Source organism: Colletotrichum acutatum (assembly GCF_030867785.1).
Source record: "Colletotrichum acutatum strain CBS 112980 chromosome Unknown BDZ83scaffold_42, whole genome shotgun sequence".
NCBI lineage: Eukaryota > Fungi > Ascomycota > Sordariomycetes > Glomerellales > Glomerellaceae > Colletotrichum > Colletotrichum acutatum.
In genome coordinates this window covers 227555-250236 of record NW_026849036.1, presented here as the reverse complement: position 1 = coordinate 250236, position 22682 = coordinate 227555, and the positions used below count along the sequence as shown (strand labels likewise).

Genomic DNA, 22682 nt, shown 5'->3' with positions numbered 1-22682 from the left:
ATGCGTCACGTCGCTTTCTTTGAAGCAACGGGGTATACCGTGTTCAGATGTCTGATGCATGCTCTTCAGGATACCTCAATATTTTGCCATGTGTGTAAGTGAAGGCTATGCCTCTCAGGTCTACACGCACAATAGCATGCCCGCTTCCCAATTTTCAGGGCTCTCATCCCCTACACTTTCCTCTTGTGGATGCTCAGGGTTGACTGCTTCAGACGTCAGGTGCGAGGAAAGTCTCCTGGAGATGTTTGACGACGCGGATGACTTCAAATCGGAATACCTTGACCGCATGAAAATTGTTACGGCATACTTAACTCCAGAAACTGCAGCTGAGGTCCTTTTCCCGGAGGAACTCCGAGGACAGCCCGTCCACACAGTTGTCTACGGCATCGGAGGCTTCAGGACCTAGGAGATCTCAGCAGGGGAGGGTGACAAGTGCGACGTCTACATCAGCGAAGCGGGCATTTGTCACATATTCGACGCCTTGCGTATGCGCTTTGCCGCAATTCCACCGAAGCGCAAACCGCGCCTCATCAGTGTCGGTTCTCTTTCCATTGACGAGCAGGTCGATGATACTTCTGATCAGCTGGCAGTGGAGGTAAGACCTCTTTACTTATGGTTCATGGGGATGGTTAGTGAGGAAGTTCTTGACAACGAGACGTTTTTACGAGAGCTTCCTTACGGCAGTGAAGGTAGTGATACCAGCAGCTATGATTCGTCCAACGAGTGCGACCAAAGCAGCAGTCTGCACAGCAGCCTGAGCAGCTTTGCATCTCGAGACTGGGATCAGCCCAAGGTGAACTTTCCGCCAAGAACGCCTTATGACGACAAGATGGAAATGGAGTATACTATCAGCGAGAATTGCAACAAGGAACTTTACAGTTCCAGTTTGATTGTAAGGCCGACCCTCCTCACATACACCAAGCCACGTGGGGTTGAGGCAGTACGAGTTGGCCGGGAGGGAAACCAACCGCGAGGCTGGACAATCAGCAGATTCGACTCGGGCCACTGGCTATATCAATATGGTATTTGTAGCAGTATGGAAGGCATTGCTACAATCACAACGTAGACTCGGGCTGGCATTCAGAGCAAAGGTAGGTCGATGATGGATGATCGAGAGATTGGTGGCTTTTATGAGCGATTACAGCGAATAGCTACGCCTGGGCTGTTAGAGAAGACAGCATCAAGTAGACTGAATCATAAGCATCACTTGCTTTAATTGCACATAGTTCCCGTCCCCTTGAGGGGTAACGGTATGCTGTGGGGAGGGGTCAGTTGAATGTGTAGTAGGCCCTAGCCCGTCGTTCATCATGGGCCACCCCAGCGACCAATCTGCAGCTCGGTACTAGCCGCATCTCCCCAGCCACACCAAATCGGCTCAGCTCTACACTACGGACTTGCTATCCGTACTGTTGACCGGGCTCGCTTACAAGGCACTGTCAATGGCTGAAAATAGCTGGGCTTTTGTTTTTTTGCAAAGATCTACGAGGGTAATCCCTACTGGAGAAGCAGGGCCTTGGCCCCTTTGTTTTGGCTAGTCTGGTTCACGTCTGCAAATCAAGCACCAAGAAGACAGTCTTGTTGTTGTGATCCTCTACTTGGAGGATTTGCCAGCGAGCGGCCTGAGGAAAACCAACACGCCTCAGGATCACATTCAAGGGGGGCTTCAAGACGATGTGTCTCCATTTCTGGACGCTTGCGACGGAGGATCGAATCTTGCTTACTCTGTGGGCGGCTCGTCTCTATCTTCATCTCTGTCTTGGGTCTCAATGGAGTGAGTGTATCGTTGATGTGACTTGCAATGAGGGTATAGTGACAATCCGGTTGATCGGGTCAGCACTCAAGTTCATGTTACAGTGAAGATGCCTTGGCAAGACGATAATAACTATGGACGACAGCAGCAGCAGCAGCATTAGCGAGCTTCATGCGATCCAGAACGCTGGGAGCAGAGGCTGGGGAGCAGTCCTAAGCCTTGTTCTTGGGTTCGACGAAGCCATGTAACGCTGTTCTCTGCACCCAGGCCATACTGTAACTATTCCGCATGCTGGAGTCTTGTCGGAAACAGGCAGTACTCGGTGCAGGGAGCGCTTTGCCCTTGCAGTCGGCCGCCTTTCATTACCAAGGGCTAGGTGGAGATGGTCAAGTGCGGCGAGAAATGTCGGGGGTTCTCCGTGATGGCGGGAGGGGGCACTTTGGATGTCTGCCTGATAAGACTGAGTGGGAAAGATCTTCGCTGTCAAGGTGTTGCAAAGACCCTGCCTGAGTCTCAATGCGGCCTCAATAGGCGAAGATTGTGGAGAAGGAGGAATTGGTTTTGGTAGTCTACCATCTGACCGGTATGACTGTCGAAAGGCCCCGAGCTGTAGATGCGGTCAATCTCAAAACGGAGGTATCCTTCGAGATGCTGCACTAGAATTGTCACCGAGTACGAAAGTCCTAATAAGACTATGCGAGCCGCTCTTGTTGATTCGTCCCTAAGAGCATGTGCAAGTTTTACTCTACTTCGAATTGCTCTCTGCATTGGACCGAAGATCGTTGAGATAGTCTCCGGCCGCGTCGAATCCAAAGGGACGAAGGAGCGGGGACCTGGGAGCAGCGGTATGAGGTGATGCGGAGGTGTCGGGACTGGCTGCGCGCTTCTCTCGTAAGCCGTGGATGGGCGGCGCGGGATGAGTGAGCGCGCGCTTTCTCGATTTGGTCAGTGGGTGAATTGAGTACTCAGCTCCCTTACGAGTATGTGTGCGTGGGAGGCATGGAATATCGGGTAACAAGTCGACCCGGGATGATGTGAGAACCTTGGTGCCTTGAGTACAGCACGACTGCACTGTGGTGAGATTTTCGGAACTTAGTGTGAGAGGAGAGCCGGACCACCGAGTAGCCGGGGACACTAGACGATAGACGCGTTGTTGAGCTGGCACGGCTGGCGTACCGTGAAGGATGGGGGCAGTGGTGTTGTTGGGTTGCGGTTGCGACGGTCGAGTTGCTGTAACCCTCGTAAAGGATATAGATCTACGTTGGTGAGAAGTTTGTTTGTTGAAGGCTGTCAGGTTGTTGGAATCCGACTGGGCTAATTCGGCATGTTTGGTAGACTTGGGTGGTCTAGGTACACCTACCTACCTTAGGTAAAGTAGGTAGTAGAGGTAAGCTGTAGACGTTGAAAGTAGGGTTCTCGTAGCCCGTTTCGCAGCAAAAAGGAGAAGCCTGAGTGGCCAGCCTTCATTGCGGATGGACTTTGGTTCATCCCAAGCCATTCCTTGCCTCAGGCCGTACTCTTCTTTCATCTGATCTTGAGGTGGCTGTCCCGCGTTGTGGCGGCGCTGTTGTGGAACGTATAACGGCTTCGAAGATTGGTGTTGGCCCCGCGGCATCAGGCATTGAGTGCTCGGAATACCACGACATTGAGAAAGACGATTGTCGTCCAACACAGGTCGTGTGCAACATTACGTGCTTCGTTTCTATTGCGTACGGCGCTGCTAAGGTCCGGTGATCTAGCCGATGCACGACGTAGAGAAGGGGGGCCGTTTCAGTGCTTTGGGGGTTGCAGAAGCTAACGACACGGCGACCCTGACTAAGGTAGGCCGCCTAAGACGGACTTTTCGATCAGGCCGTCTTTGGTGCGGCCTTGGTCACCCCGCAGGCGTAGGGTAAAAATTCAGGTGGCCTGCTGTGCAGCAAAAGTCTGGGGTGAGGTGATGGAAACGGCAAATGCTGAGAGATTCGATGGATGGGAGTGTGAGCAGACGGGGAGTGTGATGACGAGGTGGGAGAGGTGAGAATCATGGCGAAGGCAGTGGTGGACTGACTTGACTACGTGACTGCCTTGTGTGTAAAACATTTGGGGGCAGGAAACGTGGGACGCAGATGATCGCAGAGGCAGGAAGCACTGTGAGGGCGCTGCTGCCCAGCAGGTGGAGCAGACGGGACACCTCACCCTTGTGGGCGACGGAAAAACAGGACCCGCCGACGAGGGGGGATCTCCCGAAATAGATCCATGTGCACGGCCCATTGGGGTTAGTCGCCAGGGATCAGGGGGTGACGGCCCTGCTCAATGTCAATGAAGGAGAAGAGAGTCTGGGGAGCGTCACTCAGGTATGCCAGTGTGGTGCCTTAGGTGCGCTAAGGAGTTTTAGTGATGATGAAACGAATTCCTTCCTCCGCTTGAAGATATCTCCAATGCTTCCTTTCCCAAGAATCGCCAGCTATTGCCTCTCCTCCGCCGAAATGATGCGGCCGTATCTAGACGGGAGACGGGGGCGAAGGTTTTGTTAGTGTCGGAGGACATAATGGTTCATCGTGGGTGTTGGTTTACTCTGCTTTAGAAATTGCACATTGGCCGAGCTTCTTTCCGCTCCTCAAAACTTTTCTGCTAAGCACCTGGGTTTTCAATAACAGAACCGAGTCCGAGGAATCCGATGTGCCCCCAAAAGCCCCCCTGGATATGCCTACTGATGATCTGAGTCGCGTTGCGCGTAGCAGCGGCCCCTTGCTTGGATGCAGCGGTGATCATGAGCACCCAGCATCCAGGACTGAGGCTGAAGGCCTTGGGGGACCATCGCATCATGCGGCTCTCAAGACACCAAGACGGGCTCTTGCCTTTCTCGTCCAGGTCGGCCGCCGTGACATCGTCAGTTTTTTGGAAGCATTAATCCACAGAAGCAGTTGAGTGCATGCGTATGCGGCAACCTTGAAAGCCCCTCCCGTCCATTCCGCCGTCCCCTTGCTTGCAGAACCAGGGCACTGAGGGATGCCCAGAAGTCAAGGTTGACCTTCTTGGCGACTAGGGTGTCTTCAGGCAGAAACATATTTTCGAGCATGAGTCCGAATTGTCCAGTCGGCGCGAGAGATATCGCAAGGGTCTTTATCGGATGCGGAGGTAATTCATAATTGAAGAAAGTTGTGCACTCCGATGCAAAACATTTATGTTGGAACAAAACAAGAGAATTTTGCTGCGATTCACGTAATCTGCGGCCTCGCCATTTCTGCTTTTGGGCGATGCTGACACAGCTCGCCTTTGATGCCGAATGAGAACGAAAGTTCTCTTTGCGTTGTTGCAATTGAGTGTGGCTGAACAGGGGCGGAGGAGAAGAGGGCGGGAGGGGCCTGATGCGACAGACCCACTTCGGACCCGCGACCGGGCCCCGCTTCCTGGCCGGCATCGGCACCCGGCGCGGCTGCCTTGGCCACTTCCCGTTGAGGAAGTTGCGGATCCCGCAATACTGCTGCACCTCGCCTCTGCGGAATTTCGGCCATCAGGCAGATGACTCTCTAAACTGGGAGCTCGGCTATCTTTCAGGACAGGATCTTCAATTGCAGTCAATGACAGAGTATGGTACTGCCTGTTCAGGTTAACAAACCGGCAGACGGAGCAAACCGTTCGTAGAGTTGGCCCCAGTAGTTTCCTCATTGCGCGATAATCCTGGCGCTCATTGGCTTTCACGCGGTTAAGCGACAAATCACATCATCGGGAGGAAGCAACGCCACACACGTTTTACTCCCAGGTTTACATCCTTCTCCGTCTCGCTTGTGAAGGAAGGATGGAGAAAACGGCATGGTGTTTACGGCGATTTCTTGGTCATCCGTCATTCATTTCCGAGTTTTCTCTCAACGCTCTCCAACGTTTCTAACGGGTGCCACCCCCTACCCCAGTCTCGCGAATCGTACCCAATTAGCCAATTCTGGCTGGCTGCCCCTCCCGCGCATTTACCACTACGGGAAAAGCGTGCGATCCTCTCACAACCGTCGTGCTCCTTTTCCGCGAACATTTAATCCTCTGCGCGTGTGAGCGGGAGGATTGGGCTACAGCCACGCGGCAATTAGAAATAGAGAAGGGAAAACAGCGCGCCAAAGGAGACGCTTATCATCCTGTTGTCGTTCCAGGAGCCGAGACCAGGAAGGCCGATTCCGGCACTTGAAGCGCTGGCGGTGCGGTGGTAAACTAGCGGTGGCTCTCATAGTAAGGTATTTGGGTATTCACTGTATCTTTGAGATGTTGAAAAACAAGTCCACACGCAACGAACTCCTCCATCTCTTGGCGGAGTCTGTAAGGATTCCGGCGCCAACTAGGAAGAACTCAAGTATTCTATGAACCGCGCAAGGTTTGGGTCAAGCATTGATAGGCAAAAAAGCCAAGCAGTGATTTGACTTTGCCACTGCAGTAAAAGCAGAGCTTTGGCCAGAGAAAGTCCCATCTCGGGCACGTGGGTACTAGCGGGAAAGACCCAGTTGTCAAGAAGCTTGTCATTAGAGATCAGCAGAAGCAATGGCCAGCCGCCGCCCTTTGCCAGCACCAGATGTAACTTTCATTTTCCACTTCCAATAAAGCCATTGCCCGGATCTAAGGATGTAAGCTCCGAAATGATCTTACCTACCTCTAGCCGTACGGCATTGCCGCTATCATGAGCCATCCGCGCGCCTGCGTCAATCGTATTCCCATCGGGGTTAATAGAGATCGTCCAAGCACATACCGGATCTCCTCTAAACATGAATTGCACCGCCTACTCTCAGAATCAGCAGCACAGCACAGCTCACCGGTTACCGTATCCGTTCCAAAGCTGGCTCTTTCTGCAAGTTCGCTCCCATAGGATTCCTCAGGTGTTGCTGACCAGCTCGGCTCGGGTGACGGCGGTGGCGCTCCTTCACTTTCATGACTGGGAAATCTTACGGTCTGGACGACCTTCATGATTCATGTGCCCTCCGTGTTTAGATAATCAGCGCTTATCATTTTGCCTATTGGATGGCTGATACGATTGATACAATTGACGAGACTACCCGCCGTGGCGCACCCGTCTCGATTAGACGCGCCTTCCATCACGTACCGTAGGGCTATGAAACGTCAAACTATTGGTATTGACTCTTACAATTAGGTGCGCATTGAGTTTACAAGTGCGGAAAATTATAAACTCAATTTTCGATATTTCGGCGTATCTTCTATCTTGAGGTGCGTTGTGGAGAGAAGCACACTCTTTTTGGGACCTAGTATAGCCCGATCTCCATATACCGTCTTCTCCAACACCAGGTACGAAATGAAATTGAATATCTTCTAGTATGATGAATGACTTACAGCGTGAGCGTGTATGTCTCATGGTTTCAATTCTACAAACTCACAGAAGGTGCGTCTACCATAACACAAAGGGGAAGAAATGAAAAGGAAACGGAGTACCACATAAACCACACAAGAGAAGCGAGTCTTCCCCCCACGCCCCGAATCCTTCACTTGTCTCCCCCCACCCCCCTTCCAAATCCTTCGAATCCTTCCCGTCCAACCATCTCAGTTTTCCTCCTCCGAGAGATCTCATACCGTGTAAGGTACGTACCTCATTTACGCAGAAGGTATGTACACGCCCACAACGCCTTACTGGAGGACGATCCACTTCCCTCCCGTACGATCCCTACCGCATCCCGGCCCCCCGGTATCCACAAAACGGATTCGGACCCTTGCTCGCCGACGTTGCACTAGGAATGACTGCATGTCTGTTGCGTTGGGCTGAGTGGCCCGCGGTAAGGTAGTCACGTAGCATACACTAATCTCCGTGCACACAGTAAGGTAAAATTTGGGATTTCGATTTTGCTGCTGCTGTCTTGAACTACGTCTCCAGCTGCCAAGCCCCAAAATCCCGTCCAATTCCAACACGCTTCTGTCTCTGGTTCTCGCCCTTCCTGGCGCTTTTCCCTTGGCGCTCTCGCCAATGTGACCCTCATTCTCTTTCCCTTCCCAATTTTCGTCCCATGTTTCTCCTAGCTATCCCCCCATTTGTTCTGCTTGCCCAGAAAGTAGCACATTGTAAGTGAAAGAAAAGAAAGAAGGAAAGAAATGTAAGCCCGGAAGTTCTTGAACGCCGAATTGTTGTCAGTATCCCCCCCCCCCAAACCATCCAAGCCATGGAATGTGAAATAAATAGAAATCAAGAAAAAAAGAATGCCTTGCCGGCGAATGAAGGCTGCCTGCCTGTCCGTCTAGTCGGGAGCTATGCAGTGAATGATGAAGAAGCTGTTGAAGACACGGTCCCATTCCAAGGGACCCCCAAATGAAATCTATCCTGTACAAGGGGGTAAGGGGGTGTGTGTTGTTTGGCTCGCTCTCCTTCGAGCCCAATGCAAAGAAATACCAAGAAACTGGCAAGTAGAGAAAAGAAAAGTAAATGATTCTTCATCAAGTCATGAAAAAACAAGAAAGGTGGAAAGGCATACGGATACATCCAACGTAGCCCCCTCCCCCATCATTTCTTGAAATAGTTGTAAAACATGGCGTCCATGTCGCTTCCCACCGCGGCCGCTGCCGCAGTCATCCCCGCATCGTGACCGCCGCCACCTCCACCCATGTCGTTCACAGACGGCCACTCCCAGTTGGCCGCCGCCCCCATGTCAAAGTCGACGAGCATCTGCCCACCGCTGTGGTCAGGGAACCAACCCGCCGCGCCAGCCTGGCAGTCCACCAGGTCCGCGAGCGTGAGGTGCTGATCCCCCGTCGGGGCCCCCAGCGCCGCGGGGTCCATGACGTAAGCGAAGAGCTCGTCTGCAGCGCGCCAGTCATGCTGTTGCTGTTGGTTCTTGTTGTGATTGTGACCGTCTCCAGGGCTGAAAGGGTTGAATGGGGTCGCGAGCTCGCTCGTCGAGGTCATGGAGTCGTCCGCGGACGAAGAAGACGAGACGGACGGCATCATGGACGTGTCCATGGGGCTGATGAAGGACGAGGCCGAGTCCACGGCCGTCGGGGCCCCCGAGAACGGGTGGTCGTGGTGGTGCTGAGGCGGGGTATGCGGGAGGGAAGAGTTGCGGCGCGACATGGAGTGGGTCGTGGTGGACGAGGAAGAGGCGTACGAGTCGGAGCGCGCGTGGTGGCTGATGCTGATCGGGATACTCATGCCGCTTCCCGTGCTGTTCCTGTTGCTCTTGCTGCTGCTTCTGCTAACATTACCGCCAAAAGCACGCATAACGGCCTTGAGGTGCTTCTTGATGGCGCGAACCTGGCCGCCGGGCGAGAGGAAGTCCGAGGCCGCGATACCTAGGAGGCGGGACGTCAGGGCCTCGAGGCGGCCTTCGTAGACGGCAATCATTTGCGGCTCCATGTTGAGGACGCCGGCTTGCTTTTGCGCGTAAATGAAGGAGAGGCCGCGGGCGCAGGTGTCTAGTGCTAGGCAGAAGACGTCGGGGAAGGAGTTTTTGCTCTGTGCGGGCATGATGACGGGGCCTTCCTGCGATGTCTGCTCAGCGATGTGGAGCATGATGCCCACGAGCTCCTGCGCAGAGCCGATGAAGCGCTCGACGGTCTCGGCTGTGAGGGAAAAGGGCTCTGCCGGAGGCGGGGCGCCGGGGAGGATAGCCGGGAATAAGAGATGGATGGCCATGGTGTGGTACACTGACAGGACGAGGGAGCGGGAGGGCGCGTGGGCGACCTGGCGGTTGAGGAGGTGGATGCTCTCCATCAGGACGCGGTAGACCTCGCGGCAAACGCACTCCATGTCCTGGGGCGTGCTGCCCTGCTGGATACGCTGGAGGGCGAGCAGGGGCGCCTCCTGCCAGAAATTTGTGCTGACCGTCTCGTTGGGGTCGGGCTCCTGCGGGTAGAGGGCGAAGATGTAGGCCGTGATGGAGGCGATGTGGGCGAGGGGCCACATCTCCTTGATCATGCTCTTCTGCTTCTGGAGCGTGGAGAAGTTGTCCGAGACCTCGTCAAGGCGCATCAGCACGGATGAGGTCTCGTCGACGGGGAGGAAGATGGAGGTGAGGCTCGTGGGGAGAAGCTGCGAGAAGTGGGTGCCCATTTGCAAAAAGGTCCAGAGGGTGAGGGTGTAAGTCGTCCAGTAGAGGTAGGCCACGATCTCCTTTTCGACCTCGCAGACGTCGATGCCGTTGATGCGGCTCGTCGTCAGGGGCGCCGAGGAGGCTGATATGGTGTCCTTGATCTCGGTCGCCAGGCGGCCGGAGAGACCGATGTAGCACGTGGCGCGCTTGATCTGCCCTTGGCAGAGGCTGTTCCAGCCTAGGAGCATGAGGACCTGTGCCGTGCTGATGCCGGGGAGGGAGATGCCGGCGCCGGGCATGCCCGGTTGGCTGACCCGGGTCGAGATGGGTCGGTTCTGGAGTTGGGCTGAGGCCCATCGGAGGAGGACGTGTCCTCGTGCCATGGCTACTTCGTCGCCGAGAGAGAAGGAGGCGTCGGCGAGGATCACTGCCAGAAGGACCTCGTCGTGTGTGCCGTCTCTCAGTTCACGAAGAAGCAGGGTCTTGGAAACGAGGAAGGAGAGAGGGTGGACGCTGTACCACACGTCGACCAGTTGTCCAATCTGCCGAGTGCCGTAGTCGGTCAGTGGGCTCGGCCCTGTCGGTGTTGTATCGAACATTGATGGTGTGGCGTCGCTCGCGAGTCCTGTGAGGTAGAATCTACCGCCGCCCTGTTCCATGAAGATGGATCCCAAACCGCCAAACTTATCAACCACAAGGCCGACCAAGTCGTGAGTCAGAAGCTGCAAGATGCCGGTGTACTTGAGTCAAGTTAGCTTCGTGCAATCTAGAAGGGAGTCTTGGACCCATACCTTGACATCCCGATGACTAAATTTTGAGTTGACGACATTCTCGCTCCGATCTTGCAAAGTCAAGCGAAGAGTCTGGTTGTACGCCGATATCCTCTCCTGCCACGGGTTCGACTTGGGCCCAGGCGCCGGGTTCTCGCCAAAGTTTTCGATAAACATGCTGTTGAGCATGGTAGCCACGTCTTCGCCGCCGCCCATCAGGGCCACGGGCGCCGCGCCACCGGTACCCTCCATTTGCACAGGCTCCTCCATAATGGTCGTGGAATGCGGCGAGCCGCCCGTCGAGGCTCTCTGGCGCTGTTGTACAGGAACGCCGCTTCCGTCGCCGCCGGTGCTGTTGTTTCTGCTCATGTCTTGGGATACGGTGCGGGTTTTTGGCGGCCGCGAGTCCCAGTCGTAGACGCAGTCGACATTTTGCTTGCGGCAAGCTTCGCAGATGGTCTCGTTGCTGCACTTGATCTTGCGTGCGCGGCAGAAGCTGCAGCTCTTGCGGAGCGGGTGTCGGGATGTGAGAGACATGATGGGGTATAGTTGTCTAGGTTTTGAGAGTTGGTAAAGAAAGAGGGAAACGATATTATGCAATACACATTGGTTCTATTTGTACAATAGTATATCGATACCAATGCAGGAGGAAAGCGAGAGATAGACGGTGGGTTACTGGGTTGAGCCGCCGCCGACTACAATTGATTGGTGGTAGTCTGGATGGATGGGAGAGGCTTGAAAGGCTTGAAGTAGAAAAGAGGGAGTCTTGAAAAGCTGCGTCACTCGTCTTCTTCAACCCGTTCGTCTGCAGTGGCAAAGTCTGATACCAACATGATCCATTGTCGTGGTTGGTGATTTCTTTGAGGTGTTATAACTTCAGTCTGCAGAGTAAGCCAGTGTTGGAATCAGATGAGACGAGGCAAGGTACCGTTGAAGGATGCAAACTGGGGTTAGAAAGCACAGTGTCGGGGAGGCTTCGAGGGGGGGTGAACAGTCAACGGAGGAGGTGTTGGTGTAAGAAGGGGGGGGAGGGTTCTATGGTTGACCATGGGGTGCGACTTTGGGAAACTGACAATGTACATGTAGAATTAACTCCAGTCAGCAAAAGCCCATCAGATTTGGACATTGTGTTGTTGTGGTTGTGGGACGGGCTTCTCGACTTCGTGCATGTTCACATGTACTCAACTTACTCTGCCTCAATCTTACTAGTTTTGGGGGCCAAAAGTCGGCAACTCGAGTCCGACTCCAAGACGAGTTAGCCGACCTTGTCGCGCTTGCTGCGCCACCCTCAAGTTATGCAATACCTGCACAACAACAACAAGCGCGGAGGTACATGACTACTTTGAGGCAGCGACAAGAGTTCCTTTGCAACTGCGTGTATTCACGGGTACTCCTGCAAGTCAAAGTCGTGCCCAGCTAGAATAGTCCTAGTGTAGTTGGAACCCCTGCTTCTCGAACGATATCCCTGTTCCCCCCACGCAGCGCGAGAGGACAAGAAAAGACCAACTTTGTGAGCCCGCCCGTGGCTGTGTGTCTTGTCTTTCCTCTCCAGGCACCCGCTGAATCCGATCCAACAGCTGTCCGTCATAGGACTTTCGGGCAATTACTCCAGAATGAATGAAACATCAATCTTGAACAACTGCATTCCCAAAAGAGATAGACCCATACGAGCTAGGCAGAATAATAAACGTTCATTCTCTCTCATGTCTTTGGCGATGCAGAGTCTAAATGCGGTACAGTGGGTTGGAACCCATACAGGAACTCGAGAAACCATAACCAGGCGCCGCCGGGCAGAAAAGCATAGATCAACCACCGCAGCAACGTTCCGATGCCGTAGGGCAGAAAGGCTCCGTGTAGTAAAATGAAGCGGAAACTGAACTTGACCACCTCTTTTGCCCTCTTTGCTCGCATCTGGCTGTACTTCTGGAGGATCGGTTCTGCTTTTTGCCCCAAAAAACCTCGGTTTTCCTGGATTAGGCTAGCCAGGACCGCCGCATCTTCAATTCTGCGTTTGCAAATATCTCGAATTAGCATCTTCAACCACATTCGCGTCTCAATCTCGATCTCAAGCATGGAGAAACTCACGCTAGATTTCCGCCCTGGCCGCTATTCAAGAGAGTTGTCAAAAGTCAGTGAAATGCCGTTGGAACTAGGGAGAGGAATGGATAGGGAAAGCCTTCCCCCGGGGGAGCAGCCCCAAGCTAGATGCTTAGCTTCCAGACTAGGCTCCGTGATCTGCAACGGAGGGATTTTGAGAGGGGCGCGCGTGTTTCCGCAAATACGTACAAGGCACTGGTCATGCTATGCGCGGCTGTTGGAACCAGTTAGCGGATTTAATTCCCCATCGCGGACAACCTTCGACAAGAAAGGCTATGGAGAGATAGTAGAGAAAGAGGGAGAGAGAGAGAGAGAGAGAGAGAGATGGAAGGGCTTACAGTCGCCGATAAGACAGACCCTGCCTCGGGCCATCGACGGGAACTCGACTTCTTGGAACATATTGCAAGCAAGGATACGCTCGTTCTTTTCGACAACTAGAACAATAACACGTCAGATTTGGGCGTTCCTTCAAGCCACCCAACAATGTCGTCAGCGAAATGGGAGGAATTCAGCTTTTCGACTTACTATCGCTAAACTCTCCTTTCTCCGCGAACGGGTGGAACTTATCTCCGTAGACTGAATTGATGGTATCTTCGTCACAGTTGCTCCAGATGGACCGGTCATTATCGACCTCCTCGTCGCTTTTCTGTATTTTTGCCAAGATTAGCTGAGGGTCCCCCCTACCGGCATGCGTAGGAGTACGGAGGACTTTTCGTACCGTGACGCCGATGAACCATTGTCGGTTGTCGGGGCATGGCCAAGTGGTGAGAGTCGAGTTTTCGTAGAGCATCCAGTTCGCGACACCGAGGTCCTGGGCACCGAGATGCTCTAACGGGGCGGTGATACCACTCATGTGGACGCGCCCTGTGAACTTTATGGTGTTGGCCTCCTTGAGGCCAGCGTCTCGCGCCAGGCACCTCCGGATGACAGACCGTATCCCATCAGCACCGACAACGACGTGAGCCCGGAACGCTTTCCCCTCGTCAGAGATCACTCTGACGGCGGACTCGCTCGGGTCGTCAATGACATCAACAACCTTTGTGCCAAAATGCACGACATCATCGCCTCCCGCAGCATCGAAGAGGAGCCTGTGAAAGTGATGTCGCTCCAAGGACATGACCGGGTACCCGAACTTGGCCTCGCAGCCCGCCCAGTCCACGGTATTCCAGAGCTTCTTACCGCGCCAGATTTGCACTTTTCGCAGCTTCTGGCCCGCGTTCAGCACTTTTTCGTACACGCCGAGCTGGTCGAGCATGCGGAGGCCGTTGGGCGAGAGCGAGATGCCCGCGCCGACGGGGCGCAGCACATCGCTTCGCTCGAGGACCTTGCACGAGATGTCGAGACGAGAGAGGATGGCTGCCAGCGTGAGACCGCCGATGCCGGCACCGACGATGAGAACCTCGGCGTCGACTGGAGAAGATGACATGGTTGGGAAAAGAAAGGATGCAGGATTTAGGTAAGTATGTGACGTTCCCCTTGATAGATTCGACAATGTCTGAGTTGCCTGTTTGAGGTTGCCCTGGTGGTATCGGGCCGAACGAAGGATGATGGGTTTTTATATGAGCAGTGGAGTTCCATCGATTTTCACGGCAGTTGAGAGGCGACTTATGTATTGTTCTTCAATATGTTTTGAAAGACCACCGTGAGATCCAATCATGGCATGGGGACGCCATTGTGTATCCGCGTTCCTTCGGCATTGAACTACCCAGTTGCCCCGGCCGTCTTGGAGCGGAACAACCGACTACGAAGGCATTGCGCTAAGACGGAAATTTCTAAGGCTTAGGCCGGCCGGGTTTGTTCTTTACTAGACTTGGTGGACTGCGATGTGGATTCCGGCTCCGGTGGCTGTGCCGCACCGTTCCGGACAGGACCTCAGTGGCGGCCGGTCCGTTAGTTCGAGGGGTACGCAGAGGTGCTGGGGACACGTAAATATCAAAACAGGCATTAGGTCATATTTTTTTCAACTACCGTATTCAACTATTGTGCCGGAGACTGCAAAGAGTGCCACATTGCACTGGTGATGAGATTCCCTAATCAAACGAGCTTGGAAGTCCCTTATTTTACTAGAGATTGAAAGCCCCCTACTACGTTGCTTACGCATGTTTTGTTTTAGTCTATTTGCCCTTGAACTTGACGATGCTAAGGCAAGCAACTCTCGAGTCTGATCTTGGTAAGTCATGTATAATCAGACAGAACAGCCCATTCAAAAGAACCTCTTTGCAGCGATAGCAGTCAGGTTTGCCTTGAGTCTCATTAACTACTGAAGACACCTCTCCACTACTTCCTTGAAGGTTTCCAGGTGTCGAAAACGACTTTCTATCGCGACTTCAACCAATTTCTTGTGCTGCAACAGCATGTTCGTAGTCCAATATCTTGATCTACCAAACCATTGCTATTTCCAAGAGATTCTGACATGTTTACTTGGCGCTGTCACTTTTCGTGGTTGTAGAGGCGTCAGGAGGATGAGGCAGTGCTCCAGCAAGCAGCACGGTGGCTGGGAACTTTGATGGAAAGCCACTGGTGATTCATGGTTACAGTGATCATTCCGAATTGAAGGAACTTTTTAATGATCCGAAGATACTTCCGTATTCTGTAAGGCACCGCGCCCAAAGATTGGAGATCAACATAGGGGATGGGGAAGCCCCCAGGAACCCAAAAAGGCGACTCCCGTTCGGGGCCGGGCCGGGATCCACTCTTTCCGGACAGATTCCCACATAGATCCGGCAGTTCCGAATTTAGAAACAGTCGGTGCCTGCTCGCTTCTTGAATAAGCCCCCATGCCGCTTTGAGCAGAGATCTCCCCCAAGCCACCATGAATCTCCCAGATACACTGCTGTGTACGTGCATGCACGATCAATCCTTGAGGAAACGACCAAGATATCGCAAAAAGAACAACCCGTTTCTAAGTATTATTGGATCCTACCTCTACAAATTTGGATATTCTACGCCGTTACTCCACAAAGATGCTTTCTAGCACTCAACTCCCACGCTAGAATCGAGGGTTCGATTCATTCACCCTGGGGTTACCCACTAGCCTTCAGAAGTACCTTATGCCGAGGGCCTGACTTCGTCAATCCCACGAGCAGTCGAATATGACGTAGACTGGAGTGCCTACCACTGGATCTCAGCGATACCAATCTGAAGGGTCTCAAAGTTCTGGAGAAGCCGTTAGTACTACGGACATCGTCACTGACGGAATAATATGGCGGAAACATACCATAATAGCGACCTTGTCCTTGAAGAACGTCTCGCCAAAGTTTCCAATAAACCTGTCGCCAGTCGCCATGGCGCGCACATTCAAAGCGCACCTCCCGTCCGGCAGCGTCTCCACATAGTGCTTAGGCGTGTTGGTCCAAACCTTGTCGTGTCCCGCAAACTTGTAGCTCACGGTGGGGAACGAGGCGACGTTGCCGCAGTCGACAGAGTACATGGACTGGTTGCCATTGTTGATGATGGTGGGGTCCTCGAGCGTGAGCGGCTGGCCGCCCGTCAGGTTGACGAGCTTGTCGTACGCGTTCGGGGTGAGGGGGATGCCGCGCCCGTACGAGGCGTGGTCGAAGATGGAGGCCTTGCCCGAGCTGTTGGACGTGGGCTCCGTGGGCTGCAGCTCATCGCCGATCCAGAGCGAGTCGAGGGGCGTTGCCCAGTAGTTGTACAGGCCCGGAGAGTACTCAAAGGCCAGCGTGTTGACATCGGGGAAGACGTAGTTCGCGTACCAGTAGATCTCGCTGTCCTTGACGACCTGGTCCATGATTCCGCCAAAGGACTGGAGGCCGTCGCTGCCACCGCAGGTGGGTTTCATGGACTCTTCATAGCAGTAGACGAAGCTGATTGTCGGGTTCTTCCATTGGCCGGCCTTCCACTGCTGGTAGAAGGGCGACTGGAAGGAAGCTGAAAACGAGTCAACTCAACGTGCCTGTGGAAAGCTTCATGAACAACTCTTGGGGGCGTACCGTTGTCGCCCTTGAAAACAGGGGAGAGGCCCAAAACTCCAGTGAAGGGGTACGGGAAAGCAGAGAGATCAAAGTTGGTGTCAGAGAACTGCATGATGGAGTTTGAAGTCACCGGGCCGATCTGGACAGCATCTTGCGCATAGTCGACCGTGAGAGGTTCCCAGAAGAAGAAGTGGTTGGGGAGCCAGGTGCGGCTTGGGAAACGCTTCGATGCGTCTCGGTGAGATGTCGACTTGGCCGGGTCGTAGTAGAGCTGCTGCGCGTTGAGGCAGGCCGCGGGGTCGTTTTCTTCTCCATAGCACTTGGGCGAGAGGATGTACTGGCTGATCCAGGTCCAGTCTACAAAGATGGGGATTTCCTGAGGAGGGTTACCGATCTTCTGGTGGGAGAGGAACCCGAACTGGTTCCAGGTGAGTTGCATATCGAACCGATCGGCGGCCCAGCTGCGAGGGGCCCTCATCTTGCCTGCTTCAGTCGAGCCGGCCAAGAGTGGCAGCAGTACTGCAAGCTTGGAGAGCTGCATCTTGTCGATGTTATGGGATGGATCTCGGCGCAAGTGCTTGGCAGGAGGATGAGGGTCTATTATGAGGAATGGGTGAGGGAAAGGAAGGAGTGAGCTGATGAGTTTCGAAATGTCACCAGACTGTGATCAGGTCCTCCTTCTTAAACAATTCCTCTCTTCGGAGGTGGTCCTGGAGAAGTCTGGCAGTCAGCGTGGCCCTGGTCTCCGTTTCCGTCCCCTCTCGGAGGCTTCAGTGTGATCGAGCAAAACTCAATTCGGGAGAACAAGAATGTTTATTTTTGCGGAGTGACTAGTGACCAAGCCACAACTGGTATCCGTGAGATCGACAGCACTCTTCTTGCATCTCGTCTGGGTTCTCCATGTCTCTTTGTTTTGAATGTGAGGGAAGCCTAACGACATATGTGCGGTCAGAATCGAGATGAGGAAGGAAGAAATGAACGGGAATAGTAAACGACTTTTCCAACGTTGCCGCATATCCAACAATCTGGGACATGGTTGCACTGCCGGAGACACACACACGCAACTCTTTTGAGACTACCGTTGTTGTCGCGATGTCGTCATGGTAGCACACGATATCAAACAGGAGCCCTTACCACGGATCTCGATCCAATCAAGCTGTTAACGCTTGTGTGCGTCGCGCTCATGAAGTTTCCCGAAGACCGATGCCATGGTTAACGCCGTCGACGCATGACACCAAGGAAGATCTGGGGAACAGCCTTCTGATGTTTCCCTGGCTGCGGATCAATCACTCGCCACGCGCTGGCCCTCCTAGTCACCGCCGTGGTCGTCCAGTGTGCCATGGAGAACCTCCGCTGAGTCTAAAGGAGAAGCGTATGGCGCCTGGAAGTGGTCCTTTGGGTATCCGTGCCATCTCCTTAGCATCTTTTGTTACTATCGGAGCGTTTCCACGCTTCAAGGCTACGAGATGAATCTTCTCTGGAACACGATCCAGCACGGCTGGAGTCTGACATCGTCATCTCGGTCGTGAGAATTCATCGCCACTTTGCATCACAGTTTGCAACTTTTTGCCATCACGGATTCAGTTTGCAATGTTCGATATAAGACTTGGTCTTGGAGGAGGCTGAAAGTGCTTCCAGAAGGTCATCAACAAACTTTTCGGCGCATTCGGTCGTCAAAGGTTTTCGTGAGCATCTCGCCGGTTGACCGGCCTCATCAAGATCTAAAGACATTTTACCTTTACTCACCAAAGCCCAGCTTTTTTGCCAAGACTAATTACTCTTTGCTTTCGCTAAGATCACGACAACTACCGTCTCTTACTTATCTCATCATATTACTTACATTTGCCCACATCGATACTACCAACATGGAGGTTATCACTCTTCTCCAAGGAGACGAAGACTCCCACCTTACACCGTTTTTCATGTGCCACGCCATCTCAGGACTCGCACTACCCTTTCTTCGCCTCGAGGCTCTCAGCGAAGATGACGAGAGGCCAGTATACGGCATTACCTCCCCTATGCATTGCCCTGGAGGCGATGACTTTGAATTTCCCGAAACATTGCGAGATCTCGCTGCACTCTACGTCGAGAAGATCAAAGATGTCCAACCGATGGGCCCTTACTTGCTGGGAGGATGGTCAATGGGCGGTATGATCGCCATGAACATGGCCATGGTTCTGCGCGACCAGGGAGAACAGGTTACGAAGGTAATCATGCTCGACTCGGCCAACCCAGAGACCTTCCCCTCATTCCCCAGCGCCAAGGATCACCGCTCCCTCACCCACCTTACCTTTACCAGAACCGTTGCTGCCGATATCAGATTGATGGACGCCGACTGTTCTCCCATCGGGTCGCCCGTAATCAGCGAAAGTGAGTTCGGAGACTACCTGACCCCTAGCGAGAACCGCACGAGTACGTGGGGAACCTTCACAACAGAGGTTTCATACTCTAGCAGCGCTTCAAGCGACTACGAAGGCGATAGCCCGGCTTGGTCCCCAAGCACCCCCGGGTCACCAGCTTGCAGCAGTGACGCTGGATCAGAGTACTGTCCCGAGCAGAATCGAATGCTGGAAGACTTTCCTACGGAGGATCAGATCGACGCCGAGATTCTCACAGCAGCTCACGACCTCGAGGTCGCCAAACACGAAGATGGAGAAGAAGATGAGGAGGACGAAGACGCGGACCAAGACGAAGAAGAGTTGGACGACAACGAGCCGGACCAGGTCCGCGACTTTCTACAAAAGATCAAGAAGCACATCCACAAAGGCCTCGGTCTCATCTCGACCGTCGAGCCGGGCCAGCTACTCCCCAAAAATGGCGTCTCCGACTTCCACACCGTTCTCATCAAGTGCAAACCCGACCCGTTCGACGACCCCAACCTGACCCAGCGAGAGCGCGAGGGCGTCATCTTCGTCCGCTCCGTCATGCGCGAGAAGGCCATGTGCTGGGAGGCGGACAAGTTTGTCAAGTTTGAGACGGTGCCCTTCAGCGGCGACCACGATGGCGCGTTTGAGCCTCAGCACGTGGGCGAGCTGAGCGGAATTTTCAGGAAGTGTTTGCAGGATCTGCCGTGATCATGGCATTTTGGAGGTCGTCTCCCTGGTTGAAGTCCTGGCGGCTTCATGGCTTGTTCTTCTTTAGTGTTGGGATTTGTGCTTTTAGGCGCGCATGCATTGGAAGCGATGGATGGCGACGTGACTTACGGTGTTATTGGCGGCATTATTGAGGGCGTTTGGAGTTGATTGCATCTACAGGTCGAATCGTATTGGTGCGTCGGTAAATTAGACATATCTTAGGCAGTTACTCTAGTAGCTCACAAAACTGCATTAACTTTATACCGAAGCTATTCACAATGCTCAATACCACCATCATTACCGCGCATTTAGGGATACAGGGCGCAAGAGACTTCTCTAAAATTGTCCTTAGTCTTCGTGCTTAATTGCCAGAGGCCTCATCTGACCCCCAGGCGGCGGGTCAATTGATGGGACTCGTAGCTTGGCAGCTGCGCAACAAGGCTTGTTCGAGGTATTGCGAATCTCGATCGAAAGGAGAAGCCAGCAGGAAGTAAACAACTGACGTCGAAAAGAGCTGCAGTCTTTGTTTACATTCTTCATCTCCGTGCCCCTCTCCGACATATTGCTTAAGCTCGCGGAGGTATAGAGTCGCGCTTAGACTTCCCTACCCCTGCTTCATCCGGATGAAAGAGGACTGGCCTCCGCCCCCATCTGGATGCATGTCTCCTTCTCCACGGAGATTTTTAGCTGACAGGCGTCTCAATGTTCCAGAAGTTTAGACTACGTTGCATTCGTGTAACACTGAAATGTGACCAAACTCAGTTTTACTCGGCAAAGCTTGGTGATCACGAGTGCTGAGAGTATGAAATGCCGCCGGCAGATCAAGAGCGTCAGTGACGTAGCCCTGGCTGATTGTGGTGTATTTGTATCTAGTTCCCAAATACAGCATTTGACTTCGGTGTGAATGAGGCACAACTGGGAAACGCGTTTGATGGTATAGTATTCATAACAGTCAATTCATTTTACAGAGGAGTCTAATAACCATAACCTCATTAAGTCTCAATTCTACCTTTACCACTGCTAAAAGCCCATCGCTCATTATTGATTGATTATTCTACTCACTGAAACGATGTGTGCCACAAGTCTCTCAACAGCCCGCCATGATCTCGGGCCACTTCCTCCTAGAAATCTTCACTTTCAAGTCTCCCTGATAAGATGTCAGCAAAAGCATCATAGATTCCCCGAGAATATTGGACGACCTACCTTCAGCCAAGGCGAGCCAACCTTGTCAAAATCCAGACCTTCAAAGTCAACAGTTTGGGGCTGGTCCGGCGAAGCCCACGTAACATCATAAGACCGCAGCAGCGTCGTCAATGTCTGCGTCACAATGATCATGGCCATCTTCTCACCAGGGCATCGATGGCTGCCGCCGCCAAACAGCATACTCTTCACACCGTTGCCGTCCTTTTCTTCGAGATTAACGAGCTTGTTCTCGGCATTGAGCCACCGTCCGGGCATCCAGGCGTCCGGGTTCGGATAGTTGGCGGGATCGTGGTGCGTTAAGTAGGGGGAAATGGACACGACTGAACCCTTTGGCACGGTGATGTCCGTACCTGGGACAGGCACTTCCTGCATCACGAGGCGGAGGCACTTCATTCCTGCGTAGTAGCGCATCGTCTCCTTGATGCAGGCTTGGAGGAGCACCGAGTCTGTGTTTCCGTTACGGGCATCTCTCTTCACGGCGGCCATGACATCAGGATGGCGTAAAAGCTGGGAGACGTTTGTCAGTTTTGCTTCTCATTCACGTGAAGAGATGAAGACTATACGCACGCATACCACGACCCACGAGATCGCAGCGACTGTAGAAGTGTGAGCAGCAAACATCAAAACAGTGTGATGAGAAGGAAGATAGTGCCTCAGAGGCGCCATGCTCTGCTCATGCAGTGTGTGCGTGATGTAATCCGGCAGGTCGGTCTCGAGGTCACCATTCTTCGCCGCGACATGTCGCTGGCTAAGCTTTTCCCAAAAGATCTCCTTCACACGCTCGCGGGCGCGATGCAGCCTCCTAGCCGGGGGGTGAGGCACCCAGTCAGGCAGCACAAAGGACCAGATGCTGCCAATGTCGGACTCCATCGCGTGCAAAAGGCCCAGGAGCTCACTGCTCGATTCGTAAAAGTCATCGCCCATCAGCGTCCTGACAATGACCTTGTGCGTCAACTCGGATACTCCGTCAAAGAGCTCCACATCGGTCTTGGTCGTCCACTCGAGTGCGCATCGGTGCGTCTCCTCCACGGTACAATTAGCTATGTGCGCCTGCGCCGTGGCGCGGTTGATGTACCGGCTGAGGGAGCCGACCATGACCCTGATGTTATCCATGTATCCAGGGTCGAGGATCTTGTTGAGAAATATTCCCTAAGAATCACATGTGAGTTGAGACAAGTCGGACCTTTCAATGTCTCAAACCTAGGGTCGAGGTGGCTTATCTGTGAGAAAGGGAATCCTCACCATTCCGTGGCCGAAAGACCAAGCCTTCTCGGGCATGTCGAGATAAGCCTTGTTGAGCTCATTTCCGCGAAGCCAGACATTGTGGACTGTCAGGATCTGAATCGAGAAGATATTACCGCATTGTGATTGAGCTCGACGGATGAGCGAGATGGGTTTGACTGCGTAGTCGTGGGCGTCGCTGAGGAAGGAGAAGAAGCCCTCGCCTTTGTAGGCGGGGATCGTCTTAGGCTTGGAATACCATCTTGCTAGAAGTATTACTGCTACCAAAAGTACTGGAAAAATTAACATGATTCGAGGAGTGAACGACGATTGGACCGGCGGAGAAACGAGTGTGACTGGTGTATGAGCTAGACGGGCTCGCGGATACACTCGAAGAAAGAAAACAACGAGAAATATTGGTGGACTCGTCCAAAAAAAGGATCTGGAGGGCACGAGTCTTTCTTAAGTCCACCAAATCACCAATTTCCATGAACACTGAGAGATGCTCGACGGCGGAGGTCCGTCCGAAGCCAACGAGACAACAACAAAACAACATTTACCCTCGTCGTGGATGTTGAGATGAACTCCATCGCGTAGCCAAGGCCACCCAAAACACGTTGACTTGTCGGTGAAGGACGATTTTC

The 22682-nt window shown here is 53.3% G+C and overlaps 6 protein-coding genes across 6 annotated transcripts; 2 read left to right on the top strand and 4 right to left on the bottom strand.

Moving 5' to 3' along the window:
• BDZ83DRAFT_751823 (uncharacterized protein) lies at positions 1-406 on the top strand (the record flags this gene model as incomplete). Its single annotated transcript, XM_060514102.1, has 2 exons — positions 1-94; positions 213-406. 2 exons carry the CDS (start codon positions 1-3, stop codon positions 404-406), a joined length of 288 nt encoding a protein of 95 aa, XP_060365450.1.
• A 7807-nt stretch (positions 407-8213) lies between these two features.
• On the bottom strand, positions 8214-11045 carry BDZ83DRAFT_576778 (uncharacterized protein; the record flags this gene model as incomplete). The annotated part of the gene is made up of 2 exons (XM_060504950.1): positions 8214-10478; positions 10530-11045. 2 exons carry the CDS (start codon positions 11043-11045, stop codon positions 8214-8216), a joined length of 2781 nt encoding a protein of 926 aa, XP_060365449.1.
• A 1163-nt stretch (positions 11046-12208) lies between these two features.
• On the bottom strand, positions 12209-14073 carry BDZ83DRAFT_730475 (FAD binding monooxygenase; the record flags this gene model as incomplete). Its single annotated transcript, XM_060512844.1, has 6 exons — positions 13324-14073; positions 13131-13251; positions 12944-13039; positions 12795-12819; positions 12594-12614; positions 12209-12513 (listed from the first exon to the last, which is right to left on the bottom strand). Exons 1-6 carry the CDS (start codon positions 14029-14031, stop codon positions 12210-12212), a joined length of 1275 nt encoding a protein of 424 aa, XP_060365448.1. The 5' UTR covers positions 14032-14073.
• A 949-nt stretch (positions 14074-15022) lies between these two features.
• On the bottom strand, positions 15023-17081 carry BDZ83DRAFT_651415 (eukaryotic aspartyl protease; the record flags this gene model as incomplete). The annotated part of the gene is made up of 4 exons (XM_060510452.1): positions 15023-15122; positions 15529-15530; positions 15823-16496; positions 16559-17081. The coding sequence occupies 4 exons, from the start codon at positions 17079-17081 to the stop codon at positions 15023-15025; spliced, it is 1299 nt and encodes a 432-aa protein (XP_060365447.1).
• A 1324-nt stretch (positions 17082-18405) lies between these two features.
• Positions 18406-19614, top strand: BDZ83DRAFT_719275 (Alpha/Beta hydrolase protein; the record flags this gene model as incomplete). The annotated part of the gene is made up of 1 exon (XM_060512161.1): positions 18406-19614. One exon carries the CDS (start codon positions 18406-18408, stop codon positions 19612-19614), a length of 1209 nt encoding a protein of 402 aa, XP_060365446.1.
• Positions 19615-20701: 1087 nt separating this feature from the next.
• BDZ83DRAFT_698622 (cytochrome P450) lies at positions 20702-22350 on the bottom strand (the record flags this gene model as incomplete). The annotated part of the gene is made up of 5 exons (XM_060511398.1): positions 20702-20757; positions 20811-21144; positions 21193-21324; positions 21385-21966; positions 22060-22350. 5 exons carry the CDS (start codon positions 22345-22347, stop codon positions 20702-20704), a joined length of 1392 nt encoding a protein of 463 aa, XP_060365445.1.
• Between the last annotated feature and the right edge of the window lie 332 nt (positions 22351-22682).